The sequence below is a fragment of the Tachysurus vachellii genome, chromosome 24 (genome assembly GCF_030014155.1).
Source record: "Tachysurus vachellii isolate PV-2020 chromosome 24, HZAU_Pvac_v1, whole genome shotgun sequence".
NCBI classification, from domain to species: domain Eukaryota; kingdom Metazoa; phylum Chordata; class Actinopteri; order Siluriformes; family Bagridae; genus Tachysurus; species Tachysurus vachellii.
Genome location: NC_083483.1, coordinates 9,603,588 through 9,625,734, shown reverse-complemented (window position 1 = coordinate 9,625,734; position 22,147 = coordinate 9,603,588). Strand labels below are relative to the sequence as shown.

General features: G+C 38.8%; 1 protein-coding gene across 3 annotated transcripts; it reads right to left on the bottom strand.

The window, feature by feature from the left end:
• Window positions 1–16: 16 nt before the first annotated feature.
• agpat3 (1-acylglycerol-3-phosphate O-acyltransferase 3) lies at window positions 17–21,057 on the bottom strand. 3 transcript variants are annotated; one of them, XM_060860044.1, is made up of 10 exons: window positions 20,909–21,057; window positions 12,825–12,886; window positions 11,697–11,914; window positions 10,222–10,391; window positions 8,926–9,087; window positions 8,139–8,292; window positions 7,320–7,422; window positions 5,015–5,090; window positions 3,652–3,850; window positions 17–2,265 (listed from the first exon to the last, which is right to left on the bottom strand). In XM_060860044.1, exons 3-10 carry the CDS (start codon window positions 11,872–11,874, stop codon window positions 2,174–2,176), a joined length of 1,134 nt encoding a protein of 377 aa, XP_060716027.1. In that variant the 5' UTR covers window positions 11,875–11,914; window positions 12,825–12,886; window positions 20,909–21,057; the 3' UTR covers window positions 17–2,173. The 3 variants fall into 3 exon arrangements, with proteins under 3 accessions (XP_060716027.1, XP_060716030.1, XP_060716029.1); XM_060860047.1 differs by lacking the exon at window positions 20,909–21,057 and adding an exon at window positions 14,176–14,225; XM_060860046.1 differs by lacking the exon at window positions 20,909–21,057 and adding an exon at window positions 13,031–13,257.
• Window positions 21,058–22,147: the final 1,090 nt, after the last annotated feature.

Genomic DNA, 22,147 nt, shown 5'->3' with positions numbered 1-22,147 from the left:
GATGAAATGACACCAGTTCCTATCACTTACTGAATTCTTTAATTGAGTTGGTACATAACACGAAAAGTGGGGAAATGCTGAGACCTTTTTAAATTCCTATATTAATTTATTATTTCTACACAATCTTCAACAAAGCAAAGCTCGAAACATCTCAAGGAGGACGTTCACACACATATTTGAAATCCCCATATGGGAAACACTCCCTCTTATGTTTTCCCTCCTCCACACAAGCCTCACACTGAGGCCATCATTCACAGAGCACATTTTGGTAAAACAGCATATTTTAATCAGTCTTCATGAGTAAATATCCAGGATGTGAGGCTACTGAATAAAACATCAGTGCTTAAAAAAATTAAACTTTAATAGATAAATAATCCACGTCTCGCCACACTTTATGCTAGTTCCAGTATCAAGTGATAAACATGACTACAGCAACAAATGATTGGTTTCTTGAAATGGATCTGGTAAAATATTCAGAAGAAAGTGTTACAACTTGTTTGTTAAAAAAAAAAAAGGTCTATTGTCCATCTCACTAGTAAACTTTAACCTCATGCAGGATGTGCACAGTGAAAGCCAATTGTACAGATTTGTTGCACATGAGCATACAGAGTGCAGTGCAAAAAATCAATTCCCAGAAATCATAAAATCAACATCATATACATAAAAAAAACCCTGAATGATCAAAATCCCCAAAGTTTTGTGGTAAATGTTTTTCTTTATGAACACAGACACAAAAGCTGCACGATTAGCCCAGATTAGATGGTCCTTGATGGTATAAAATTTGAGCTCCATGATGGAGCAAGATGACAGAATAAAGCAGAATAAAGGTGAATCCAGTGTAAATCAAGTCATCTCATTTAGCAAAACTCAAACTGAACCAACTCACCAACCTATGAAGCCATGTGTCCTGTAGTAAGACTTATAGAAGGAAGGTAATTGAGTAACATCTGAATTTCTTTCCACCCGACCGAGAGCCAAATGTTTCATTACCATTGCTAAATTCCAAAAAGAAATGTATTGAAGAAAGCTTAGGAGGATGTCTGGGGTTTTTTTTTTTTTATTTGTCTACAGGAAAAAAAATCCAAACTCAGTGATGAGTCTCAATCGCATGTGCTACAAAGCCATTTCTCACAGTGAGTAAACTACAGAAACTGAACCCCTTGGTCCATTTGACATCTGAGGACCTTCACATTGTTGTAAGTTTAGCTAGAGAACAACTGTCTAAATGTTGAACAACTTAACATTTTAACACAAGCAACTTGAATCTGTTGTTTAATCACATTTCTGCAGGCAGTCCTAAAGCAGAAGTGGATTTCACATGAAATGGACACTGACTCAGACAAACGAAAGTGTGGTGATTCCAAGAAATAAGGAGGCACCAAACTGATTCACTTTATTTCTAACTCTCTTCTTGACCCTGTGTTTTAAATTTGAACCCTGCAGTTATTCTAATCACAATCAAGGACTCATCTCAGAGTCTTCTGACTACAATGCAAAGACTTTGGTTGTCACTGGTGCATTTCTGTCCACAGACAACACTAAAAAAAAAATAAAAACAAAAATTAAAAAAAATCATTTAAGCTTTTGACTGAAATCTGGTTATTATCTTTTCATATGATTTCACAGCTGGGATTATAACAGCTGGACAGTGGGAGACCTGCAGAGCCGTGCACAGGGGTAATATATGCTTATGGACCAGAAACTATGGGGTTGAAAAGGAAACATTCCACATTACATGGCTCTGTAGAAACTTTTAAGGAAATTGGCCCTGAACTAGTGAGAGACTAAGCTAAGCAGGAGAGGACGGAGCTGCCACATCCCCTCTCGGTCAACCGCCAGAGTCCAGGCTGCCGAGGGAAATGATAATCTCAAATGCTTTCACACTTTGTTCGTTTTAAATGATCATCATAATTAATTAATAAGTATTACTCTAGTTTATAAACTTAGAATCATCTACATTCCCCAACCCACCCCTACATGCTTCAATGCCATGTTGACATTTCTTTATTATTATTATTATTATCATTATTATTATTATCCCCTCCACCCAGTATTACTGTCGTTTTTTTTACTTTGTTAAAAAGGAGGACGACTGCACAGGCGGGCGATTCCATGCCCTAGCAATGAAAGTGAGCGATGCAGTGGCCGCAGGCAGTCAGACCAGCTGAAAGTTCTAGTTTTCTTTCTTGGATTCAGCATTTCCATAGCTGGAGCCTGTTTTATTCACCTCCGTCACGCCGATGAGACGCCGCACAGCTATAGAAGCTATAAAAACACACAGAAATCAGTTGTTTATTAATATTGCAGCTGTGCTTTTTTTCCATAGCACACGTTCCATTTCTAACAGTAGACATTCAAATGTATACTTCAGTTAAATGATCTCATTTTCTATCAAAGGTCTAGCAATAAAGCTTACGAGTGAAAGTGAAAACTATGTATATCCATGGAAACATTTTTTTGCTTCAGCATAATCCCATACTTAACAAAATAATTAATACTCCAATCTCTGTAAGAAAAGTTATGAAAATTAAGAGTTAGGGTAGACCATTTTATCTCTAAACCCTCACTGATTAGAAATATTCTCAATTCTTTCTTCGCATATCTTTGGAACTGGCACTGAAGCAGAGAGGATTAAAAGTCCTGGACCAACAGCTTAGCCGTGCTGGAAGCCTGACCTTCAGTTCAACAACCCAGAGCTTTACCCACTTGAGCTACCACAAGACTCATGAGAACCATATGCTTCTCTGTGATGCCAGAGAGACTATATATCATGACTTGTACACAATTTTATAAAATAAGGTCGACAGGTATTAAGTATGTTAAAGGATGTTCAGCATCATCAACACAGTCCTTAGGTTCAGTTCCTATGCAAAGTTAAAATACACAGAAATGTGATTTCATTGGTAGACAGGGAAAAGAAAAATCATCATGACTGACCGATAAATTATAGAAACATGCTTAATCTAGATCAGTGGTTCCCAAACCTTTTACAGAGCTGTACCCCCCCAGGGATTTAACATCATTCTGCGTAACCCCCCCCGCGTAAGTTTTTGTGCAAACTCAATTTTCAAAGCGCCACTTGTAAAGATTTCGATGAGACTCTCTTGCTCAGAAATGGGCAGGTGTGCTGTGGGGTGGCAGAGAATGACCTTTTATGGCACTAACGCTACTTTGCTGTGAGTATACTAGAGGGGACACGTCTTTATATTTAGTCTGAGAAATACATGTCTGCTTGAATATTAGGTGCGGTATAATTACATTAACAGTTCGTGTTTGTTCGTGTACCCCCTCCGTCACGTGGCGTACCCCCGGGGGTACGCACGCGTACCCCAGTTTGGGAACCACTGCTCTAGATAAAAGGTGTACAAAAAATAAGTACAAAGGAATTTTATTTATAAGAACAAAAGCATTGGTTTTTGAGTTGTGCAAATGTTCATGATCAAATCTCACAATTTTGGTACCCAAGTACTTTCGACCTTTACGAAGGTGGTAGTTAAGATACGGTTAAGATGCTGGACTGTGAGCAAGGACTTAAAACCTCGACTGCTTAGTTGTATAACTGAGATAAATGTAAAATTCGGTGAACGAACGTAAATGTGAACGAACAGTGTGACGTAAATTAATATAAAATGATTTTATATGAAAACTGACCAATAATGAGGAAGATCATGAAGCTGATGATGAGGAGAGGTGAGCCACTGACAAAGACGTCCCAGGCGAAGTTAATGAGTGGAGACAGCAGCAGTGTTGCCCAGAACAGGAAGTTAAGCAGGGTCCATAACCGCCGTTTGGGCTTGATAGCGTGTCCTGGGAAACGCCCCTCCTTCAAATAGTACTCTTGTAGTTCATCCTATTATTTAGCAGAGACAAACATGATGCAGAGAAACAATCCAGGTGATCACATTAGCAAAGTCAGTCCTAAATCTAAAAACATAGAAACACAATTGACTAAACTGAATTAAAATACAATAACAATTAAATCAAGGAACATTTTAATTTGTAAAAAGGATTTACAAAGTATAAAATATTCCATATCAAGTAAGCTGAGAAGTCATCTTAAATGAATTTGGGATAAATATCTAAAATTCCTTCTGGTGATAGGTTTTTCAAGCGTTCTTTACACGTGGCATTGAATGGTCTGGAGCCTAATTCGAGTGCTCCAGGTTGTCCGTTTCTAAATCCAGATTTTATTCTGATAAAAACAACAACCACAAAGAATATTTTAAATGGTGGAAAATATTACATTTGAACCAAAGGATGTTCAAAGGGCTTGTGAAAGAAGCAAAAATGTGTAAAGTTTCCAAGGCTGCATAAACCCCTGACCTGTCAGACAACTGTTTGGATAAGTCTATTGTTCAGCCTTTAGCTTCCTGTTTCTTTTTTTCTTCCCCCAAAGCTTAAAGGAAGTTCTGGTTGTGGCTGTTTATCAGCTACACAACAACATCAAATTCATAAAATGGCTTTTTTAAAATAATATCAGGAAACTTTAAACCCCTGGAATCAAGATTTGAATCACTGAACAGAGCTTAATTTAAACGGTTATCGTATACGTTATGTGTATGTGCAGATGCATGCTGGATGATCCTGTAAGAACACAAAATGCTTATTTTGCACATTTAATAATTGGGATAAGTTCAAATGTGCATCTGACTAATACTTCAAAGAATAACTAGTGCTGATACAAATACAGATAATCTGAGAGAATTTTGCTGAGATTCATTTAGACACAAGTCAGATGACTGAAACTGAAACTGAAGTGATGCAACTGCTTGTTACACTACTTGTCAGGATTCACATGATTTTTGACATGTTATTATGACAGTAAATAACCCTATTTTGTTTTTTTGTTTTTTTTCAGCATTCTGAACAGTAAGCCTATTTGAAGTTAATGATAATGAATTCATTCTGAATGTAAATATAACCAGTGAGAAACGCAATACGAGTTACGAGTTGAATGAGAACACACAAGAAGTCAAACCCCAGAAACTCTTTAAGGCATTTGAGAGAATCTGACCTTCTCCTGATAGAGCTTGTGAAGCCAGTTAGCACACTCCTTCTCATCATCGGGGATCTGCTCGACCTCAAATCGCCTGTTCAGCAGAACACAAAACACCAGTTAGAGCTGCAGACCTCTACAGTACACCTCTAGAGGGCAGCGTTACTGCAGGATATGAGGTTAAAAAACACATGATAGGTGCAGGGAAGGTCAAATTTATTACTGAGACAATGCTAAATGTGTCTGTTCTAAGAAAGGTAACTCTGACTGAACACTCAGTTTATGTGTAAAGTCTGTGTGAATTTTGTACGGTTTAAATCACTGTGTGTTTTTGTCTCAATTCTATTTTCTATGTTAATTAAAAGCGTTACGGATTCGATCCTGTGTGAAACGTTTCAATTCTTCCAGGTTAAAAATAATAAATAAATAAAATGGTGATAGAACATGATCACCTGAAATGACTAGTTCCTTTGCCAGCGGTACATATTCCAGTCATGAATACCAAGAATAGCTCACAGTCAGGAGGTATCTTTATGCCTCAGGTGGCTACTGTTTGTCTGGGTTAAATTGATCCCTTGGTCATTACATGGAAACTAAATTGTTTGTTCTGAGGTTGCCTGCTGTGGATACAAGTCAAAATTATGCATCAAGCCAAGATGCTAATTATCTGTTCGCTACGTTTACAACGGATGCTCCCTAATCTATCTTTACAGCATTTACGTGACAGATTAATTTGCACCCAGCAGCACAATACATAAAAATCACACAGTTACAGATCAAGAGCTTCAAGTAAATGCTAATTAAACATCGGAGTGACCGACAGTTACACAGACGTTTGGTGCGAGATGATCATCTAGGATTTCCACACACAACAATATGTACAATTTACACAAAAACAAAACGTCCAGTGAGCTGTGCTTCTGTCGCGTTGATGGAAAGGGCAGAAGTAAATGGTCAGACTGATTTGAGTTGAAAATAACCACTCTTCACCACAACATGATTAACACATCTTAGTGTGAATAAGAACCGTATTTTCCGCACTATAAAGCGCACCGAATTATAAGGCGCAGTCTCAATTACGGGGTCTATTTCTGTACTTAACCCATACATAAGGCGCACCGTATTATAAGGCGCATGCTAAAACATACGGTCTACAAAGGAGCTAACGGAAGCAAAACAGTGAGTTTAGTTCAACTTTATTCTACTATTTAACAATACACACACATTATTTTTTAATCGATCTTCTCCCACAAATCCATCAAAGTCCTCATCTACTGTGTCTTCTTAACCTGGCGCAGTTCATTTTCTTGTTTCCTCCACTTCCGAACTATAGATTCATTGATGTTGAAATCTTTCACAGCTGCTCTATTCCCATTTACAACCGCGTAACTGATAGCCTGTAGGTCTTTAGACAAACAAATGTTGTCGTCGTCTTCTGATTTTTATTGGCGGATTGCAAACCAACTTAAGGTGCATTTACCGCCACCTACTGGACTGGAGTGTGGAGCGCATAATGGTTAGGCAGAAACAAATGTTTTGCAACATACCGGTAGTATACCTACCGGAGGCGTGGCGGAGGTAAGCGTACGTACTGTACGTATTACGTAATGTTTTCTGATTGGTTTATCGTTGCCAGCGTACATAGTGTACGTATTACGTCCCCGTGTCAGCGGGAAATTGTCCGACAGTCAATCAAGCGGAGCGCTTACCAAAGAGAAAATTTAAGGCTTTTAGGTGCGCCTTATAGTGCGGAAAATACGGTATTACATTCCCATACTAACTGATAAAATGTCTTCAATAGCAACACAAAATCATTATCGTCATCATTTTTACTGAAATACATCTGAGCAAAAATGAGTCATGGCTAAGCACCTTGTACCTTTAGTGAACAGAAAATATCGTTATATACACACAGACAACACGGATTCCAAAGTCACAACCTCACACCTAATCCAAGTTGTTGTTGTTGTTGTTCTTTCAGCTGCTCTCTGTTCGGGGTCAACACGGCGGATCAAGTGGTCCGCATATTTGATTCGGCGCAGGTTTTATGCCGGACGCCATTCCTGACGCAACACTCCCATTTTACCCAGGCTTGAGAACGGCACTGAGAGTTAACTCTTCAGTGGTTGGGTTAGCCTCTTACCTTGGAATCAAACCCTGGCTGTGGGAACGAGAGCTTGGGATTCTGCCGCTGGACCACCAAGAGCTTTGTCACACCTAATCTAAGTAATTAGCTAATCATCAACAAATCCTGATAAAGTGTGTTTAGCAGACAAAACATTTAAACGTACGAGACCAGGGTTGGTTTCTAAAGTTCACTCACCTGACTTTCATGTCGGCTCTGTATTTCTTGCCATTGATGATGCCTAGCAGTGTGGGATTCTCCTTATCTTTAAAATTCAGTGTGACGTCGTATACGGCTTTGACTGGAAAACAAGCACATGACAATGTTGTAAAAAAGTCTGCCAGGACTAAAGTTATATATACACACTAAACAAAATTATAAACACTTTGGTTTTTGCCCTATTTTTCATGAGCTGGACTCAAAGATCTAAGACTTTTTCTACGTACACAAAAGGTCTATTTCTTTCAAATATTGTTCACAAATCTGTCTAAATCTGTGTTGGTGAGTGCTTCTCCTGTGCTGAGATAATCCATCCAGCTCGCAGGTGTGGCAGATCAAGATGCTGATTAGACAGCATGATTATTGTGCCTTAGGCTAACCACAATAAAAGGCCACTCTAAAATTGCATTGGCATGCTGACTGCAGGAATGTCCACCAGAGCTGCTGCCCGTGAATTAAATGTTAATTTCTCTACCATAATCCTTTTATTGTGTCCAGCCTAAGGCACACCTGTACAATAATCATGCTGTCTAATCAGCATCTTGATATGCCACACATATGAGGTGTGAGGTGGATGGATTATCTCAGCACAGGAGAAGTGCTCACTAATGCAGATTTAGACAGATTTGTGAACAATATTTGAAAGAAATAGACCTTTTGTGTATGTAAAAAAAGTCTTAGATCTTTGAGTTCAGCTCATAGAAAAATGGGGGCAAAAACAAAAGTGTTGCGTTTAGAATTTTGTTCAGTGTACATGTATGAGACATGTCATGATTAACACTGAGTGCTGTCACAGACCTGTTCCCTTTAGGCATTGGAGTGTGGTGGTGAAGCCCTTGGTGCGTGGCAGTAGGTGGTATTTGAGTTTGGGGAGACCTTTACTCTCAGCCACTTGCATGCTGATCTGGTGCTTTTGCTCTGTAAACCGTGTTCCCTCACAGTACAACAGGAACTGCAGGAAGACACATCATACACAACAGGCACTGATATAATCACTGGGCAGGACCTAAAAGATCTTGATCCTAGATCTTGGGAATCTCTCTTCCAATTGCTGTTGCATTTGGAGGCTATAACCTGACATCACATCTAAAATAAAGACTAATATAAGTTAAGGGAGATGTACGATAACATGTTTTATCATTTTTAGATCCCGAAATGCTAGCCTTCTCTCCATATACATAGTACATGGAGTCTCTCCATATACATACATAGATATAGGTATACAGCTCTGGTGTTGTACACTACAGATAATAATCACTAAGAGTCTAATTAATACATGAACAGGACTTCCCACAGGCACGCACACACACACACAAACACACACATCCTGATGGCCACCCCACCCCCACCCCACCCCACACACACACACCTCCTGACGACCCCCCCACACACACCCTGACCCACACATCCTGACCACACACACACACACACACACATCACACTGACTAAACGTCCAGCACATTCCTGTTGTACGCACACAAGTGTGACTGTTTCTCTTTTTACACAATTCACCACAATAGCACACTGGTGTAGTTCAGCCCATTGCCTGAGGATTACAAGTGAATTTTATTTTGAACACACTTACCCACATGGACTCAGGATAATCCCTGAGCTGGCTGAGCCCCTTAAGCACCGTCTTCCTGTCCTCCTCCCACTTTCTCTTACAGAACACAATCTCCAGGAAGTACCAGGTCCAGCCAATCAGAGGAACCTTCAGCAGCTCATGTTTCGCCAACACTTTAGAGCTCTGGGAGAAAAGAAAAGAAAAGAAAAGAAAAGAAAAGGAGAAAAAAATGTTGAGTTTTTATAATAATGAAGCGACCGAACATCTGTCATGAAAAAAGGAGAAAAAATTAGAGGTGTATTAGTTTTGGTGCAGAAAACGAGGCGCAGGGAAATATTTTGAATCCTAGTGTCTGGAGTCATTAAAATCAATCCATACTTTCTCCAAATCACATTCTTAATTCCTGTAGCATGTTCCAGAAATATTCTATTCAGTCATGGCCATGCTCTATGCCAGTGGTCTTCACTATTTTTTTCATGTGAGCCACACTGATAGGACAAAGTCAATAGGAGAGCCACTTTCACCGCAAAGTATGCCAAGTTATTCAGTCTTAAATAGCTTATCTGCTTAAATACAATGTACAATATTGCAATACAATAGTTACTCGAGTTGCGGATGACGCACGCTCCCCATCAGTTACCTCTTTTGTCACTGTCACATTGCTTTGTTGCTGTTCATTTTGTGCGCGGGATTGTTTGATAAGAAATCGATCCATTTTTTAGTCCGTGTGTACAGTAAACACAAGTTGTTAACTAGCATGAAACACAAACTAGCTTCTGGCAGGCCGCCAAAAACTGGCTATTGCGCAGAACGCAGTGAGTCAGTGACGAGTCAAATAATATATATAAATATATATTATCATTTGTAATAGAGCACGTTCGTTTTTCTATGCTTCCCTGATTGTTTTTAATGTTATTTAAATGAAAAATACATTTTAACCACATGATCATATCATCGTATTATTTACTGCCATGCGAGCCGCATATTAAAGCTTGGCGAGCCGCAGGAGGCGCAATGAGTAACACTGCTCTATGCAATACACGTGATCCAACTAATCAGCTATTTACGGTACTTTGATCCCTTGAAGTAAAATCTAAATTATAAGCTCAAGGTATGTTGGTATGTTGACAATAGAAAGCACTTCAAACTGGTTGTAATGTAGGTCAGGAGTATTTAACTGTTATATTACACTATAATAAAACTGATACACATGGTAACAATGAAACAGAACTAATGAGGCCCATTATCTCATTTATCTTTGTTAACTGGGGCCCATTACATTCCTGTGTATGAGATGCATGTTCTTGGTGTAATCACCCCCAGCACGCCGTATCTCTCGCACATGGCCCAGCCGCACAGAAAATCGATTTCGTAGTTGTGGTTGAGGATGACGATGACATGCTCTTTTCCAAAGTTTTGGATGGAAATCTCGTCCATATAGAGCGTGCATTCTGTTCCTGACCACCATTCTAAAAGCATCACCAACTCTGTGTGTGTGTTTGTGTGTGAGAGACAGAGAGAGAGAGAATTAATGTTCACACATGGTTATAGTCTACAACATGCTTGTATTACTATAGAAGTTTAAATATAAACAATACATTATTGGAGCCAAATACTGCTAATACAGGGATGAATATAAATAAATTACTCAGATTTGAATCCAAACACAAATAGAAGGCTTTTTTTTTTGTCAGAAAAGGTTCACAAGGCATCAGGTTGAGGCTAGAGGTGTGCATCATGATGGGTAGACAACAAAAGCAAAAAAAAAAAAAAAGTAACTATAATACTTTTAGATATGGAGCTATGAGTAAACAAAGACTACGCCTCCATCCATCCATCAATCCATCCATCCTTCGTAACTGCCTGGGCCACAGTGGTTCAAGTAAATCTAGTTCTTTATATTATGGTAAATATGAGATTGAACAGAAGTGTGTGTGGTGTTGGGAAAGCTGCATGGCAAACAATACTTGTAAGCTGGTTAGAGGTTTATGGTTTACTTATCTTGAATTTGGGGAAAAAAGAAAGATAATCCATCTTTTTTTCCCCCCAGAATATTCTGTTTACTATATTAAAATCAGGTATTTGTATAGAGTAATAATAGAACATTATTTAATTAAATATCTTCATTTCTAAAAATATAATAATGATAGATTCAAATATAAGGAAAGGAACAAAGCTGGTTGCAATTGCTAGCAGTAGCGTATGGACAAGGTTTTTTTTTTTTTTTATTACTTAACAAATAAAAAGAAATAAAAACCTGTAAAATGTGATGAGCTGTATAAACTACACATGAACACGCTCTGTATTGAACACTAGCCCAGATACTTCTCAGATTCTTGTATAGCAAAATATTCCTAATAAACAACATGTTTTAGTATCTTAATTTAAAGCCCTGGTTGTGTTTTGCGAGTGGAGACATTCACAGCTTAGCCTTTTGGCAGCACTGACTTATGGGACGATAAAGAACGATGTTTTGTTGCTCCACTCTGAAGTCAGACAGGAGGATATTCAGGTTTGTATAGGACACAAATTCAGAAAAAAGAGGACACAACAGCTTTCCCGGTTGTCCATGTTTTACTTAAAATATATCAGCGATTCCTTATACTATCATCAGTTCAGCTAAAGAAAGGAATGAAATAAGGGAGAAAGATCCCTTCACACTGGCTTTGGATTTAAATCCGGTTACAGACATAAATACTGATATTTGAAACCCAAGATGCAAGCACTATGTTACACCACCTTGCTAAAGATTGATCCTTTGTCTGTTTTTGGCAAACATGCAAAATACTTACGGCTCCATAACGAATAGGCCAAGCGGGTGTTGATCCTGCGGTAGAGCTGCCTGTTGATTGGCCAAAGCACGCAGGTACACAGCTGAATGAAGTTGATGATGAGGCCGCTGACCACGAATACGAAGCCGATGAGGAGCTGCAGGATGAACTGGCTCTTGAGCCAGGCCAACACACCCATGACGGACAAACCCTCGCCTCACACACACATACAAGCACACCTGTGATGAGAGACGGTGTGTGTTTGTAGCAGAACCAACAGCCAACACTAGGCAAAAATGTAATGCAAAAAAAAAAACGGCGTTCCTCTCTCGAAAACTATATGTAAATATGCAAATGATGAATCAGTGCATAGTGAGGCATGTGTCTGTGATTGAATTTGCATGTTAATTTGCCTGAAAATGGCCAAGCGTTTTTCTAAACCATGCCATACTTTAGTGCACTGTTTAGGGACTTAATTGAATAAATAATGAGTTTAAAAAATATATAAAAAGTTTATGAAAATATACTGAACAACCAGCTCAATGCTAATATCTCTTCATTCACAGCTAAAAGTGTCCAAGCAATGCAGCTTAAGGGATCCACACATTACCCATAATGCAAGTGAGGTAACTGGGAAAGTTAGTATCCTTGAGAACATAGAGCTAAGATTAGCTAGCTAGCTAGTATTTATTTTTGCAACGGCAGGCAACACAATCACTCAAAAATCTAACAAATACAATTTCCTCTATTTATTATCCACACTCCAAAGCCGCAATACAAAACATCTGAACTCGAGCGCAAGAAGCCGAGCTTTATGAATTATTCGTATGTACGTGAATTATCATAACGTAACGCGACGTAAGGTCTGGTGAGCCTCATAAAATGTGAAAATCGTGAACAAATCGATTCCACGTTGTGTATGCTTTAAAAACCGATACGTCATTAATAACGGAGTACTGAGATCGATTTCCTGGAAAGCACATAGGGTTTAGGAGGAGCGTCGCTGTCAATTACACATTACAAAGAACCTGTGCTGTGTCTGAAATGAGCAAGTCTGAAGGTTACTAAAATTCATGGTGCTCTTTATGTCGTGTCGCTGCTGCTCAAAGCGGTTTTCTAGAGAAGAGAAGAAAAACAAACCAAACTTACCACAAGGGGTTCTTTGTCCTTACAGTCCTCTTTTACACGGTCCGTCACTCAACACGACAGACCTGCAAGAAAAAGGGATAAAGTTCACTTTCTCTGTGACCTACATACACCCACAGCCTGCTCCATGCTTGCACAAGGACACAAATCAGGATACACATGTGTAGAAGTTCACACCAAACAGATCACTGCCCATTGTCTATTTTTACCTTAAAGCCGTGGCAGCATGCCTCAGTGACTCCAGACTTATGACTGACTTTCGGTTTCGAACGGACTGAGCAAGAGCAACTCTGAGCTTTTCTTCTTCAAACGAACACAAAACTGCTTGAAAGTGACGTCCTGCTCGTACGACGTCTCTGTCAGCACTAGTAAATCCACTAGGACGTTGATGAAAATTTGCAATGTGGTGCCCCAGGCTATAGCACCGTTCACGCTCTCTCACTCACACACACTCACACAATCTAGGTGAAAGTTCATGCAGCTCATACAAATTCTCTCTCTCTGTCTCTCTGTGACAGAAACATATCTATCCATTTTCCCTTGCAAATATTGTATATCGCAATCCTCAAAGTCATGCTGTCCATTTTGCTTCAGGTTTCCTTCAATCAAAGTGCATTACATACATTGCACTAAGTGGTGCTTCTATACACCATCAATACAGAATACTGTACATCTGAGTGGTGGACAATACAATACACCAAACTGTTTTACTGCAAAAAAAAAAAACAATTTCACCTAGATACTTCCTCCTTTTGCACTGGTTAAACCACAGATTTCAAAATCTGAAAGAAAAGAATTGAAATTTGTCCAAAAACAATCATGCCGCAAACCACGTGCAGGATAAAACCACGTGCATTTCAAAGCCAAATATTAGACCGACTGCTGATGTACGACTGAGGTACGACTGATGTACTACTTTATGACTTTGGTAAATTATTCCTTTAATGCAAAAATACAGTAGAAGAATAAGAAGCTAAACAGAAGCTGTATAATATGATATGGTGTGGTAAATATTATACGTCATATGAAGCAAACGCTTGCATCGGAGCAGACGACGGTACTTTAATTTAGAGTATTAATTACAAAAACAAACCGGCAAGGACATGTTTCTGAACCTGAACACGAACCATTCATTAGACAAAAAGACAGGCCTTAAAAGAATGAATGGAAAAACAGGGGGGTTGGAAGGGGAAGAGAGACAAAGGTAAATCTGCCAGAATGCGGCTGCTGCTGCTAGTCTGCAAATTCTGGAGAACTGCCTCTGTATGTGTGTGTGTGTGTGTGTGTGTGTGTGTCAGGATTTAGGGGAAACCAAAACAAAGAACAAGCAAGAGACTGCAATCAAATCACTTACATATTTTCGATCCTCTAAATTCCTGACAAACATTTGTGCATTTCAAACATGTGAAATAAGCAGTGATATCTACTGAATGCTAAGAAGCTGCTCAAAAGGTTTTGCTTGGATATATATATGTTCTGATTGGCCCGTTTTGAACAGGGTGACACTTGGCCACGCCCACTACACGCTGGAGTAAGAGGTAAAGTTCAATTAGTCTCTGCAGTAAAACCTTAATGTTTACATGTACATGATGACATGATGAGTGCAGTAGAATCTGACCGACACTAATTAAAGTAATATATTTATACAATCTGATTATCAGACATTAATCTGATTTCTGTGTCAATAGTTGCTGTACAAAACAAAATATGCTTTCCCACCTATAAATAAACCAAAACAAATACGTCACACGATAAACACAGGTTTTTTGGTATGCGTGATGATAAGTGACATGGAATATTTAGACATTTCCTTTCCCCAGCCTTAAAATACTAAATGTGAAATACTGCACAAGGTAAAGGATTCGTTAAAATGGAACAAATCATTATGTTCTTCTCTGCTGCTCTGTAACTATGACTATTGACCACAAGTTAGCGAACACGTTCTCATCGCCAGCCTCAATGCAACAATCCCTTTCTGAATGCTAGTAGATGTTAGCTAGCCAAACACCAGCTAACAATTTGCTAATATCAAGTTAACGTACATATGAACTTGTCTGCCGTTTTACATATGCAGGGTATAAAAGTGTGTGTGTGTTGCAACTGCTCTGAAACGAACACATCAAAAGAGGAACTCTGCCCAGCCTCAGCCACACACTGATACGACTGGCCAAAGGCCACTTTGTAACAAACATGTCTGTATAGTATTTGATAACCCAAATATAAAAAAATAAAAAATAAAAGTATACTAAAAGGTTCTCTTTTTTATCTTTAAACGTAGAGATGGAGAGCGAAAGAAAGATTAGACACGAAAGGATAAACCTAATGATGAGAAAACAGCTGCCATGTTTGCCTCATCACTTGCCACATCAGCTCTGGGTTGCCTCAAACAAAAGGCCGAGTTGGCCACCTGCGAGTCTGATGTAGAAGTCTTTCAAAACCAAAATGATGAACACAGAGAAAAAAGCTCACTAGCAAGAACTGTCTGGCTGCAACATCTACAAAACACAACATATGTTTCTGGATAGCTACTGAAAAGCAACCAAAAAAAAAAAAAAAAAACATTAAAAAAAAAAAAAAAAAAAAAAAAATATACCAAAAAACCTCACATAGCACTTACCAGTAGGCGTAGTAGGCCACAGCCATGACTACCAACGCCCCACAGATCCCTGTGAAGATCATCACAGTCCCCTGGTTCACCATCATCGCTTTGGGTTTGTACCCAAAGAAAAACACAGTGTGAAAAATAAAACAACCTGGAAAACTTTTTCGGGTTGTTCGAAAGGCTATAAAAAGTCAACTGAATTTCCTAGCATTTACCTCAGAGATTCATAAAACCCACAAGGTCAGAAGAGAAAGCGGGCTAGCTACTCCCTGCCTGGCTAACATGCCATGCTAACCTTAATCCCAGCGTATGCGATTGTGATGATGACAGCAAGAACAAATCGAGATCCTATAAACTCGAGGAGGTGCCACATTAACCTGCGTCAGCACAAACCGAGGGGATTGAGATCTTCAGAGCTGTGTGGTGAGACAACGTTACACGATCGCCACAAAATTATCTCCTACACACACACACACATACACTCAGTTAGCAATTTGCTTGCCAAAGGTAACTGTTTAAGAAAAGTGGACTTGACAAAGACGATGTCTTTTTCAAAAAGACAGAAACACAAAGCGTCCGCTTTGATAATCCGCTTTGGATTAGATTAGCAGTGATTAGTGCTCTGGAGCAGCACCCTGGATATGTCACATCCCATTATTGTCAAACTAAAACAAGGCTGTAACCTCGTAGCCACTCTCCTTGGACGATTACAGTGTCAATCAAAGCAAAGATGACAAATGTTTGGCCACTAAATTGGCCAGTTATTCAGCCCCAACAAAGATACACCATATTGTTCCTTCGATCCACGTTTATGTTCATTACAGAAGAAATAAGCACAGGTTTTATTATTTCTCTCCTCTCACCACATCCCTCTCTTATACTTTCACCTGTAGCTCACTCGAAGTAAAATACAGATCTTTACCTGCAACGACAAACACAGTAAAGTGAAGTTTTGTCCGTTGTCCTCACATCACCTGACGATGGGTATAAAACTCATTTGTTTTAGGATTTTCTTTTAGGATTTATCTGCACTGTCCCAGACTCGTTGCAGGAACAACAGAGTGAATATGTCAATTATTTTATTTCCAAACTTTCCACTTATCCAGACAAATCACTGTTCATCATATTAACAGCATTTAGGCTGCGTGATTTAGAATAACATCATCTCACTTCAGGTTACGTCAATAATGGTTACAACCAAAACTTTATCTCCACTACAGTCATGTAATATATGACTATATATAAAATATAAAATAAATAAATAAAAATAATAATAAAACGAAGCAATGTTTGAGAGATCACCTGGACATCTTGGGTAAATCTTTCAGAGTCTTTGTAGGCATGTAAGACTTTGTAAACTTTATTCACAAATCAAAACAAAGCTTCCTCATACTAAACAACCAGCAAGAGAGGAGAGGAGAGACATGAGAGGAGAGGACAGGAGAGACATGAGAGGACAGGAGAGGAGAGACATGAGAGACATGAGAGGAGAGACATGAGAGGAGAGGACAGGAGAGACATGAGAGGACAGGAGAAGAGAGACATGAGGAGAGACATGAGAGGACAGGAGAGACATGAGAGGACAGGAGAGGAGAGACATGTGAGGACAGGAGAGGAGAGACATGAGAGGACATGAGAGGAAAGGACATGAGAGGAGAGGACATGAGAGGACAGGAGAGGAGAGATATGAGAGGACAGGAGAGGAGAGATATGAGAGGACAGGACCGGAGAGACATGATAGGAGAGGAGAGACATGAGAGCAGAGGAGATTAGAGGAGAGGAGAATTAGTTTTTTTAAAATGTGTATATATATCAAAAAGGGCCATGTAATCAAACTGCAAGACAGAGAGATATTCGAGGCAGAATGTAAATGAAGTGAAGGGATCCTAAAGCTATGCAGAGGATATGAAAGAAGTTAAATGTTAAAGTTACAAGAGAATATTTATACCATGTTCAGAAAGAAAGGAAGAATTTGTTTTGCTGCTTGTGATGAAGGACCATCTGTGAAATCTGTCACACTCAGAGTGTTGATGGTAGAAATGAAATTTCTGTGTCGTATTTATTTCGTCCTGTTGGCTTAATCGTCAACAAAACCGGTTCTCTGAAACTCAAATGGCTTATTGTGTTTCCAGTTTACCTCGTACCATCAATCCTGGAACAGTGCGTTACATTCAGACTGTTTGTACGAACAAATCCGAGTGTGTGTTTATGACACAGGGATCAGCGCAAAATTAGTCCAGGGCTTTCTAGCCAGACGGAAAGAGTGAATGTGACTCTTAGCATTTTTTCCCCCCCACTGTCTAATAATTCAGCTGCTTTTTTAGACATTTAAAAGCATATTGGAAGCTTTGTTCTTTTACTCGTTTATGCTGAAGGATTAATAGAATGTAAAAAAAAAAAAAAAAAAAACGACGGCAAAAAATTGACTAATATAAGAATTTCTGTGTGTGCGAACAGCTTCAGATTCAGCTAAAGGATCTTTTGGGAGCGTTGAGTCAGTTTGCGATCCTGTAGTCAAATATGTTCTATTACCTCAAATATGTTCTATTACCTAATAAGGATTATCACTGAAGTTTAGGTCATGTTTCTGAGACCGTGATGTTCAAGCTCTGTATTGACTGATCACCATAAAAAAAATAAACAAAGGAAAAAAACTCACTCCGAGTCAATCTTGACTGCAAGACACGTTTATTTTATGAATGTGATTCGACTGTTTAAACATTAGGTGCATATAGTGAATACTTACGCTCGTATTTATTAGCCATTGGAGCTTTTCAGTTAAAGCTTATCTGTTAAAATATTAACAGATAAGCTTTAACTGAAAAGCTCCAATGGCTAAACCTCTGTAAGCTTCCGCCACCAAGTGCCTTTCAGACAATCACATCACACATGTTCCAAATCTTTCAGCTCGATAAATGTGTAAAATTCGACCCGTCAGCGATCCGGTTTTCAGACCAGTTTCACCCTGACACCAGTCCTCAGCCACAGATTGACATGTTCCTAATTACAACAGCTGATCATAGTTGATAGTGATCTTCGCTGATGGCATCAGAAAAAGTAATTACTCAGCTATATTTCACAGAACACAGGAAGTCTGCGCTACTCTGAGAACCACACTCTACGAACAGAAAAATGTGCGCTACACTTTATTGGAACAGATTAAAGAAAAGTTAAAAATGCTCAGGACACACTGATAGTGAGATTTTGACCTCTGAGGATGAAGTAAAGTGGCTGTGTGTGTGTTTTGTAGCAAGAAGCTGTCTGGAGGACAGTGACAAACAATATCTACACTTCGTATAGACTTCGTCAGAACAATTTAAGGGGAAAAAATATCCACCACGAATGACTTGCATATCAATTTCTATGACCGATACGTTCTTCTCGGTGGTGCAGAAGATTGATTTTTTTGATGAGACTTTACAGTTTAAACTTCTCCCATGGACATGTTGATCAATATTCACTTTGATTAACAGCTTTGAATGCTGTTTAACTGCCAACTGATAGTGGTGCTAGCAAAAACTAGCCCTTATCCTTGTGTCTGTCTGGCTCGCTCACCTCCTCTGCACAAACACAAAGTTTCAAGTTTCATAATAATGCTGCTTGTTGTCAACACCAGCAGGCTTGTAGATAACCAACTAATTGAACGAAACCTCAGCAGTACTGCATCATGTAGCTGCAATGCATACTGGAACTTTAAGTCGGACATTTCTCATGAACATGACCGTCGCTGGAAAATAGCGAATGAGAAATAAAGGGCTCTTTTGTTGTAAGGAGCCAACAGTGAAAGCTAACAGTTATTCATTATGGCTGTGCTTAATTCATTTTATCTCCCCATTATAACTGTGCTAGCAATAACAACATCCCGCCGTGATGTCAGAAGAGCACACCACCACAAACTTCTCACACAAATAACACAAAAACAACACCAACTAACAAATCAGCACTAAAACCTTTTACCACATATTATAGCGATACATTTAGTGTATATTTCAGGGTGAACATTTCCTTTCAGTCCAGACAGTAAAGTTATTTTCATGTAAAAAGAAGCAAAACGCATGACAATATGAACTCTATTATTTTAGGTAGAACTTTAACGGTAAACGTGGATTAAAAACGTATATCCCTTTAATCAGGCGTACACATGATACGCCCCATAATCTTGTGCTCTAGTACATTTGACCAAATGCACATTATCATCTAGTGCTTTCTGAACAGCAGCTACGTTAATCCCTCTCCACTGCTTCTCTCTTTCTACCCATCCCGAAGTGTTGGGGTTGTACCAGCTCAGATCTTTCGTGCCATGAAGTTTTTGGACCTCCACTGAGATGAGGTCGACTTTGTGAGAATCCTGATGCATCCAGAGATGTTCCAGATCCAGTTGGACTCTGCGATACTAAAGAGGAGATGAAACTCCATGTGGTCTTTGAGGACAACAATCTCCTTATCAATACAACATTTATCAGACTGTATATTTATAATCACACCCTCCGGTGTCATATGACGATGAGGTTCCCCTTTAAGTCTGGTTCCTCTCAAGGTTCCTCTCTACAGTCACCTGAGTCACCTCAGACTTGCTCATTGGGGATAAATAAACATATTTAAATAGATCTAATATTAATCTTGAACTTTTTGTATTATATTATTCTTTATAATAACCTTTTGTTCTATGTTTATGTTCTGTAAAAGCTGCTTTGAGACATTTTCAATGCGCCATAGAAATAAATTAGAACTGAATCGAATTCATATCGAACTTCATATTTTCAGAAACCAGTAAGAACTAAACCACGCCCACCGCCGCCTAGCCACGCCCATTTGGTCTTTGCACTATAGTAACCTAACCATCGCGCGACATTGACGCACAGATCAAAGCAGGTCGGCGTGATGCAGCAGCCACGTTGGGCTTTGTTTATACACCAAAATACACCAGGAACAATTCGATATCTGTGTGTTTTAAGGTGCCCCTGCACATCTAACCGCGGTATTCCTTCTGATCACACGTCAGTTAGCACACATCATATATAGACATAACCCTTTACATGCTGTAAGTAAGCTGACTGCAGTAGATAATAAACCTTTAACACTCTATTAAGCATCACACGAGCAACAGAACATCACAATGCAAATATATATATATATCACAATGCTGTGTATTTACAGCAGCCCGTCAGGCCATGGGTTCAGCTCTGGGTAACTAAATAAATTTAAAAAATAATAATATTTTATAATATTTTCCACCATGTTCACCATCATGTTCACTATCACTATAACCATCATTATCATGTTCACTATCACTATCATGTTCACTATCACTATAACTATAACTATCATTATCACTATGACTATCATGCTCACTATTATTATCACTATCACTATAACTATCATTATCTTGTTCACTATTATTATCACTATCACTACTAAGAGCACTATTATTATTACTATCACTACTAAGAGCAGTGTATATATAAATATAAAATTATTTAATTACCAGTATCACGGAGAGGACAAGCTCTCATATCAGGACGAAATTCAGTGTTTTCTTCTTCAGCTACTGCAAAATAACACTCCTAAACCTTCAGGACTGTCAGTGGTGTGTTTGGATGATCGTTCAGTCTTTGTCCGTTAGCTTCAGATCACTCGTCACCAACGCATTTTATTTCACACCCGTATTCCAACAAATCCCGCCTCCTCACCGGTGATTCGCTAGTTGTATCCAGCTGGCCAATCATATGAGCGGTAAAAGGAATAACAGCCAATAGTTGTGCACACGAGGCGGGTCTTTGTTAGAAATGAGGTGAAAATAAAACGCATGCTTTAAAACCCGTTTTTCCGGTCCGATCACTTTAACCGTTCGACTTAAAATAATAACATTATATACATAGTTCCGCTTTGTACAACCAGAGTACACTAAACTTATCTTCATTAGGTGTTGTGTGTTCAAGTGCACAGATTAAGACTCGTGATTTTCTATGAAAAATGTTCAAGTTAAAGGTTTAAGAATTGATTTGTTTTCACCTCTAACTGCACGTGGAAATTAATTTGCTGAATAGTGGTGAGAAGCAAACAAGAACAACTTTACAAATTTATACATAATCAGAATCAGTCTTGGCGTGTTGGTGCGTAGTAATAATAGAGAAGAAGCATAAATATAAGAAACAAAGGTTATATAAACAAACAAACAAACAAATAAATAAATAAAATAATGTGCATAAACATAAAGATTTACAAAAAAAAAAACCAAGCAATTGGATGTAAACAAGAATAGAAACATGAATTGTACACTAATGCAGGATGTGCAAAGTGGCCAATGCAAATATACAATTAGAAATGTTATATTACAACTGAAATACTGTATTCTGTGTTCTGATGAAATACTGACTGGTCCTTGGATTTTTTGATGTATAAATAAAAAAAACCCACAAAGCTTGCACTGCTGGTTTAGAGAAAAACATTCCAATTAGAAATTAAGACAAAGGATGTGAGTCTATTTATAGGACCAATGACAGTGATAGTAGTTTGGGTTCTAGGGACCACAGTATTTTATTTCATTCTCTAGTATTTCCTTTAGGGTTCTCAAATTCATCCCCCTACCCATTGTATAGGATACAGGATGCTTTATCCCTGTCTGCCATATGGTCTCTTGGCACACACACACACACACACACACACACACACACACACACACACACACACACACACACACACACACACACACACACAGGTTTGT